This window comes from Rhagoletis zephyria, unplaced genomic scaffold (assembly GCF_001687245.7).
Source record: "Rhagoletis zephyria isolate East Lansing unplaced genomic scaffold, Rhagoletis_zephyria_1.1 Rzeph_scaffold_14557, whole genome shotgun sequence".
NCBI lineage: Eukaryota > Metazoa > Arthropoda > Insecta > Diptera > Tephritidae > Rhagoletis > Rhagoletis zephyria.
The window spans coordinates 293-9,161 of NW_016171626.1; the positions used below are offsets into that span (position 1 = coordinate 293).

The 8,869-nt window shown below is 41.2% G+C and overlaps 1 protein-coding gene across 1 annotated transcript in view; it reads right to left on the bottom strand.

Annotated features, from left to right (window-relative positions):
- Positions 1-347: 347 nt before the first annotated feature.
- The window catches only part of LOC108378626 (protein encore-like), a gene marked incomplete at its 5' end in the record, with an annotated part of 13,465 nt that continues 4,943 nt past the window's right edge, over positions 348-8,869 (bottom strand). Inside the window, 8 exons of the mRNA XM_017634933.1 lie at positions 348-1,290; positions 1,351-1,456; positions 1,959-4,132; positions 4,651-4,996; positions 5,057-5,116; positions 5,201-5,524; positions 5,593-5,768; positions 5,850-6,247. Of these exons, the coding sequence (XP_017490422.1) occupies positions 1,226-1,290; positions 1,351-1,456; positions 1,959-4,132; positions 4,651-4,996; positions 5,057-5,116; positions 5,201-5,524; positions 5,593-5,768; positions 5,850-6,247 (3,649 nt within the window). The remainder of the gene's footprint in view (positions 1,291-1,350; positions 1,457-1,958; positions 4,133-4,650; positions 4,997-5,056; positions 5,117-5,200; positions 5,525-5,592; positions 5,769-5,849; positions 6,248-8,869) is intronic.

An 8,869-nucleotide genomic window follows, 5' to 3' on the forward strand; every position in this document is an offset into this window, starting at 1 on the left:
CAAAGTATCTATCATGGCTTAGCACCTCCTTAGCAAGCCAAATATATGCAAGTAACAAAAATTTATTGTAAATAACGGCATGCGGTGTTATGCATGTCTATAAAAGTGCATGAATATAAACCTTTATGGTTGGTAAAAATAAAAAAAAAACTTATTTACAATTATAGCATTTCAATAACAGTAATAGCGCAATGCCAAATACTAACAAAAAATATGTTTATTTTTATAATCACAACTAAATTTTCATCCAATACAGCTTAAGCATTTCCATATCATTAACTCACTATTGCTTTAAGCTAGCCTAGGCGCTACTCATTTCCGTTTCCTTTATGCACTCCATTTTTTTATTTTTTTTTGCCAATATGCAACTCAAGTCAGTCTCTTTTTATTTGTGTCATTTTAATTTATGGATTCGTGTTTACCTTGTATTCGTTTGCTTTTCTGTTGTTTTTTTTTGTTGTTGTTTGCTGTATGTTTACATGTTTGCATCTTTCAGCAATGGCACGACATATTTCAGTATATGTTGAGAGAGCTCCTTTTTCGTATTTTCTTTACCTTTATGCTTGTGGAAGATTCTTAGTTTGTATGTATGATGCATTGCTGTACTTTCAAATTGGCTATTGCTGTTGAGTTTAGGTAGGTTTTCTATCTGTCTACATACGTACATACATATGTATGGATGCAATTGGTTGATTTGATTTTCGTAACTGATTCGTCGATTCTGCTTGTATAATGCCAAAATTGTGGATGTTCTTAATTTCTTTTTCAAATATTTTTTTTTCTGTAAAATGGTCCGGAAAATATTATTTTTTTTTTGTGTTTCAAAATTTCGCTTCTATGTCCTGTTGCAGTTACTTAACTAACTCTAAATGTATGGTATGTAGGTAAGGTATTTGCCACGAATTGTCGTTATCTGATTATTTCTGTTTATTTTCTTTGCTTCCGCCTAACTCGTTTGTTTCTATTGTTGTCTCTTATGTCTTCGTTTTCACTAATATGCTCTGTTATTTTTTTTTGTTTCTTCTTTTGTTTAAATTATTGTTTATCTACGCATATGTTTCACTAGGTTAGGGTATTTTTAGCTTAAACTTAGTTTTAGGTTTTGGTATAGCGTCATCGTTTGCATATTCCTCCTGTTCAGTTGCTTTTTTAGTGTTATTTTGACACAGTTAGCACTGATTTTTCATATTTTTTGTGACTGCTGCTGGACAGTGTACAGCTGCATTTAACGTGGCCGCGTACCCTTGTAGTTGGGATTCGGATGACGCCCTTGCGTATGTCGTGGAGCAGCTATAATAAAAATTAAAATTTAATAGACTTGTTGGTGAGAAAGTAAGCATCTTAACGAACCTGGTATCATCATATTGACAGTTGGATACATGCCAGCGACGGGCGCCATTGCAGGTCGCAACTCTGTTGAGGGTGAGCGGCGGCTGTTCGGTAAAGCGACTGAGGGCTAAAAGTATCACAAGAGGGCGAATACATTAGTAATTGCTTTTCCAATATGTGAAATCCTAACAGAGTTATTAGTTGCAATAGAAAAAATAGCGGAAATCTTTTTAATGAAAAATAAAGGCATTTGGCCTTTAATCCTTAATAACGATCCAGATCGAACATATTCAACGGCATAAGGCTACCGAGTTTCTCAGTTAGTGAGCAATACAAGAATATAATTCCTAAAGATCAGGATCCCAAGCCTGGTGGGTTTCTGATGAGAATACCGAGGCGGTATTCACAGTTCTAGTGTAAAATTTTGTAATTGGAATTTGTGCTTGCGAATGTATTCGAAGCAGGTCTAATGAGGCCAGGAAAAATATTCAAATGTTGTTCCTTAATGCCGATCTTGACCAGCTCTCTAACGTGGCTGGCAACATTTCTTTAAGGGCCAGTTTTTCAGTGGCAGTTTAAACTTAGATCACTGACCTCAATCGTTCTAATATTCATTGTTGACTACTTACGTGTGCAAAATACGTTTGGCCGTACTTGATGTAAACGCCCGATGCACCTGGCTGATAAGCGCTCAAAAGCGGTTGATGATGCGCCACTGTCGCCGCCACGGCCGCTGCAGCCGCATTCGCCACTTCTGCTGCCGCGGCGCCACCTAACACTGCAGCTGTGGTGGCCTGTTGTGTACCCGCCAGTCCGGCTGCCGTGCCGCCAGCAGCAGCGGCGGCCGCCACCATACCACCGTGTTGCAGTTGTGGTGGAATGTGTGCGCCACGTGCTGGCGCAATGTACAATGGTGTGCCAGTTGCTGTTGCGATCGCTTGATGATCGCCACCACCAGCGACCATAGTGCCGCCAGCTATGCCGATGCCAGTGTTCACATAGCCACCAGTGGCATAGCAATTGGGTGTGTTCGCACCACCACCGACGCCGCCCCCACTCGATCCGACTATACTGTTCGGTGATGTATTATTGCTATTGTCGTTGCTACTTGAGTTCCCAGTACCTGGCGAGTTACGTTGCGAAGCGCTGCGTCGAAATTCATAAGCCACTCCGCCGCTACCCTTTTGCCGGAAGGTAGCTGCTCCCGCATTCAATCGGATAGGCGGCTTGGCATCTGATGGTGAGTTGTTGTGGTGCACGTGATAGCCGCTATTGTTATTGCTGCTCATAGCAGACACGGTTGGACCGCTGCCATAGCTAGGTGGACCACTAAGCAGCGGTGTCTGCGGTTTATCGCCTCCACCACGCTTGTTCATGCTATGCGGACGTGAGCCCTGATAGCCGCCGCTGCTGCTGCCGGGAGAAGCGCGCGTATCATTGTTGCCGCTTAGTAGAGGCGGTTTGCCATTTGAGGCGCCATTATAGGATGTAGAATTTTGCCGACTTAGCGAGTTGCTTGGATACGCCGGTGGTTTTTTGCTGCCACCCATATTTGTATTGTTGTTGCGTTTATCGTGTTGCACATAAGAGCTGCCATGTGGGCTGCTCATAAGCGTTGTACTGCCGTCTGGTCCACTGGTCACGGTGTAATACTGTGGTGTAGAGCTGCCACTGTAGCCACCACTATTGCTGCCGCCATTCGAGTTCAAAATAGGCGGTGTGGAGAAGAGTGGCGGATTGCGCTGTGCTGTTTGATTAGGTACAGAGTGTGGCGTGCTGGGCGCCGATTGTGAAGCGCTTCCGCCACCACCGCCGCTGTACACTGGCGTTACATTATTCGTGCTGCTTGCACCGCTCGGTGTTGCATGCGAGATGGCCGTGAGCGTGCTAGGATCGACAATCGGTATGGCAGCCGGCCCGGGCGTATGCACGGTGCTGCCATGTGAGGGATGTGTGGCAGCTGTCATGGGCGGGTGATGAGCATAGAATGGGGTGATCACAGCATTTGTTTGTTGTGCATGAGCCGCTGTGCCAGTCAATCCGGTGGCAGCTAATTGTGCTGCCGCCGTTGGTGGAGCGCCAGGTGTGTGCACTTGTGGTGTGCCAGCGGCAATGCCTGCAGCTGCTCCTGCGGCAGCGGCGGCGGGCGCATATGGAAATATATTCGCATGCAGGAGCGCCGCATGTTGAGGCAACGTATACATGGTTGTGGCTGGAGCTGCTCCGCTGCCAATGCTGAGATCAGTTGATGTATTCACAGCTGCTGCTGCCGCAGCGGCGGCGGCTGCTGCTGCTGCTGCTGCACCACCCGGTGCATGCGCCAATGTAAGTGTGGGTACTGCGTGTCCTAATTGATATGTGGTAGTTGCATTGCCGTTGCTGGGGATAGCTGCCGTAACCAGTTGATGGCCGCTGTTTTGGTGGCTGGCGTAATGCGAGGAAGTCGGCCGCTTAACACGCCCCGTACCAAAGTACGTCGTGCCGCTATGCGTCTGATAGCTGTTTGTGGATGCAGATGCACCAACACCGTGATTTCCACTTGTATGAATGCCGCCAAGATGGCTACTGCTACTGCCTAATGACCCTACGGTGGTGTTCGACGACGGTCCAGCCGCCGGTGTGGCTGCAACAAGGCCATTCGCGATATTTATACCGCTAGTGATGTGTGGTCCGGCCACAGATTGGGCGGTTGCTGTTGTAGGGGGTTGTGGCTGTGGCGGTGCTGGTAAGAGCGGAGTGGCTGTAACTGCATTGGTGAGCGCTTGTTGTGGCACATAGTAGGTCATCGGTTGGCTCCAGTAACCTGCAGGAAAAATATAAAAGCAATATATGTACATTAAATAACTGTTTTTCTATATAAAATTGTATTTCTTTAGGAAGTTAGTAGATAGATTAAACTTTTAACTCCTACTGCAATTTATGCCTTCGACAGCCCTCCAACGATTAATTTTACTAAAGCAAATATGAATACTATTTTTAATAACCTTGATACTGATATCGATAACGATGATCGATATCGATACGTCGATCAAAAATTAAAAGCCACTTTAATAAAACGGCCGGCTAAGTCGAGAAATTTTCGATGAAATAATCGATAAATATAAAAAGTCGATAAGTATATCGATAAATATAAAAAAATATATGGACATTCTTAAATTGTGCATATATCTGACTCAACATTCAGCTAAACCCGTTTCCCAACAAACTTCATTAAATTTTTTTACTTGAAGCTCCAGGTCTCTCTTTCTAAATATCTTCCTTTTAGGCTATATTTCTTCATATATCGTCATCATTTTGCCTCCACCCAATCGATTCACTCACCATTATAGGCATACGGATATCCGATTGGATAGGTGGTCATCGGTATCTGTTGCAGTTGTCCATTCGCCGGTGCTGCTGCAGCAACTGTCGCCGCACTTGCTGCTGCAAATTGATCGCTCGAATATATCAATTGACCAGGAGCGTAGATGGGCGTACCATTGGCGGTGGCAAATTGTGCGGTCGGATATGCGGCTGCGACTGGTACCATTGTAGCTGTACTTCCGGCCGCTGCCGTAGCTGCAGTCGGATATATGGCCTGTGCTCCAGCTTGTATGAGACCGGTGGCATCGGTACGGGGCTGATTTGGATCAAATACAGGCATAAAATAGCTCTGCACTTCACCCTCCTGCAAAACAGACAACGAATTGAATGGACATTTCAACTGTTTCTGCGGTGCGTGGCTTACAACTGGCGGCGGATAGGCATAAACCATGCCCTGTGGAATGGCATAAACGCTACCATCAGGCTGGTGAATAGAAGTACAAAATACAAAATAATTATGTTCGTTATTTGCTAAAACATACAGTAACTCTGTCTTCTTCTTCCTTACCCCCTGCTGATATGTTGTAGTGCAATATGGTGTGCCACTGGGTGTTGTGGTGGTATGAAATACCGTGGAACCGTCTGGTGCCTGGTAACTTTGCGTATATGTCCACGTAGTGGGTTTAGGTTCTTCGGAAGCGCGATTCTTCGGTTGACTTGTTGACTCGCTGGTACTGAACGGTGTTGAGCGCGCAGAATGTGGTGTCTCACGCTGCTGCAATGGTACGTTGACACTATTTGTGGGCGTTTGACTTTGTGGTGGTGGTGGTGCTGGTGGCTGCGTTGCTGCTGCTGGTTGCATGTTTGTGGCATCTAAAGATGCTACTAAATTCTATGGCAGAGAATGAAAAGCAAAATTACTAATACTTGATTACGCGGCCAATTAATTGCAAAACTTACTTCACGCTTTGACATATCCTCCTTTTCAGCTGGAATATTAGGGCTAGTTGCTTGATTTTTAAATTTCTGCACCTCGATACGATCATAACTTTTGGTGGAAGTTGTGGTGGTAATGCTCAGACAACCAGTGGCAGATGTGTTATCGCACTCGTCAGCACTCAATTGGGTGGACGCTTCTGTAAGGACATAGAATTTTTGGGAAATTTAATTTTGAATGCAATGCGACACACACACACACACACACACGCCACACATACCTTCAGTGGCATTCATTGCCATTTCCATGCCAATTCCATCGCAGTTTACATCGCCGCACATAGCCACCGTCTGGGTAGAGGATTCAGATACAGATTCAGCTAGCGGAATGGTAACAACACTTTCATTGCATGGCACGTTCTTACAGTGAATTTGTTGCTGTGGCATCGGTGTTGGTGTTGTGGCCGGTGATGCAACTGGTGATGGTGATGATATCTGATGTGTACCTTTATTCTTTTTTATATTGGTATCGAGCGTTTGTTGTTGCTGTGGCTGCGCTTGCAGCTGCTGTGGTGGCGATTGCTGTTGTGCGTAGTTGGCGGTATTGTTGCCTTGATTTGGATGGTATGTTGGCTGTTGGTTAGGTGGCAGATTGGATGGGTCAAAGTGATAGATTGAACTGCAAAAGAAGTAGAAAAAAAATGTTGTTACTTGATGGCGTATACAAGAAATTGTTAATGCAATTTTGACAATGTAAAGGTATTTGTTTGCGAAAAGCAATTAATGCTAAATAAAGCAAATAGCAATAATCACAAAAAAAACATATTTTAGCTCAAATACAGCAAGAGAGTTTTTACACTTTTGGGGCGTATATGTTTTGTGTGAATTAATACAAAAAAGTGCTTAAGCAGCGTTTAGTGTTGTTTTTTTTGCTCAAATTAGTAAAATAATTTCTATTTGCATGTATAAAGAACATAAATTGTTATGTTCATATTTTTGTAGTCATTATACATACATACATACATACATATGTCCATCGAAACATACAAATTAACAAAGACAAGGGGAAATATAGTGCTCTAAACTGAAAATTTTAAAACTAAACATTGATTACACATCTAACCTAAAACTAAAACGTATTAATAATTCGCGCCTATATTTTAGTTTTTTTTTATAAAATAGGTTTAAAATGATTTTTTTGCTTAAACCTTTTTTTGATAAATATTTTCATATACATTATAATTTTTCATATTAGTTTACTGGTCCAAACATTTTTTAGTGGTTAATAGTGGTTTTAGTTATACATAAGACTCGTAGCTATACTTTTTTTGCAGTATTAAACTTTTTTTGGACTCCAAAATACTGCAATTATAAGAAGAAATAATTTTTTTGCTAGCAAAATGTTTTTAATGCAGAGAAGTAGTAGATGTATGTAGTAGTACATACATTTAAGAGTCGTTGATTTACAACGATATAAGAATTTGTGGAAAAACGTTATAAAATCACATACAGTCGCGTGAAAAACATAGGGTCACGACAGTTTGACCAGTTTTGACTAATTTTCTCTTGTTTGTTTAATGCTTATTAATTTTTTTATTCAAGTGTAGTTAATCCTATAATACTTTACGCTGACTACACACAAGGCAACCGTTGAAGCAACTAGGGAATGTTGCTTCGACCATTGCCTAGTATATCGCATTGTTGAAAGTCGTGTTGCTGCAATCGTCGCACGAAAATCAAATTATTTTGATATTTTGTGTTGGTTGCCGAATCGGTTGCCTCGTGTGTATTGAGCAAGAAAATCAAGTTGCCTACACGGTTGCCCCATGTTTAGTCAGCATTAAAGACAAATACAACAAATGTATAAAGAACATAAATTATAAGAGTGTTTCAGTATATGAGAAAATTTTACGAGTGTTTTTGGTAGCACGCTTATCTTAGAACAAGATTCCATCGCGAAATTGTATTTAAAAGAAAACTGAAACAAGTAATTTTTAGCAAAAACAAACTACCTTCAATTCTCATATAAAAAAATATATATATATCTCATGATCCGATGAACCAGTTTCGGATGGGACTACCTCTGAGACACTAACTTTCCGATGCCAAAATAATTATCGAAATCGCTTGACGTGGTCCAAAGTTATGCGGTAACATACATACAAAAAAAAAAAAATATTCCAACGAACTGATAACTTCCTCCTTTTTTGGAAGTCGGTTAAAAAGATATATTAAAAAAAGTAAAAATAACAAAACGCGCTCATATACCCGTAGTCGTTTATGAAACGTATACGCCCCGTAACACCATGCATACCACGTTTACTCGCGCGCCTTAACTGAAGAGGATTGTAGTAATTTAAAAGTTATTAAATATTGGCGAGGAAGATTTTTACACAGTATTTCTTTTGCATTTTCGCGTTTAATTTTAACATTTTGAAGTACATATCTAAAATTACTAAAATTAAACAATCTAAAAATTTCAAAAATTACAAAATAGCTGCGACAGATATTCTGCAGGCTGCAATTTTTTTTTTGTAATTTGGTGGCACACTGTTGAAACTTCACAGATATGTTGTATTTGATGCCAACGGCCAGACAGAACTAAAGAAACGCCTGACGTCATTCGAACCCGACACCTTCAGAAAAGAAAGCTAAGAAATGCTGACACGATCCTCTGCATACTCAGCCAATGCCAACTACGCAAATGTTCAGCTTGAATGAATAAAATACAATTATTGCTTTCAAATAACATCATCGCTTTCGAACGTTTTCCGGATAAGAATATTACTGAAAATTTTAGTCGTTTTCTGTTCATTTCCTGATACCGAAAATCGCACTATTTTTTGAACTTTTTTTGGATACGTTTAGAACGAAAATTTTAATCGCTTTCCGTTCGTTTCTGGATATGGAGAATTTACGAAACCGCACTGTCGGCAAAATTTACATTTCTCTGCTGCGTCATTCTTTTTTTTATCGCCGTTTAAATTTTCGTGGCAATTATCCCTGACTGATAGGTATTCTACAATGAACAGTATTGTAAAGTAAAAATATAATAAAAATTTATTTAATACGGTTGTTTTCAGTGGCAAAAAAATAAGAAAATTTAACTTTTTTTAATGAGCAATCGAGCGAATAAATTTTTTTATCCCTTTCCTCCAGCTCCGCTCCAGCCAAAATTCTTTGATCCTTGCTCCGCTCCGCCCCGAAGATCTGCTTTGACCTGAAAACATTTATGCTATGATGCACACTTTCCTCAATAAGTGGGAATGTAAGTAATACTAAAGCAAATTAGGGGTAAGCC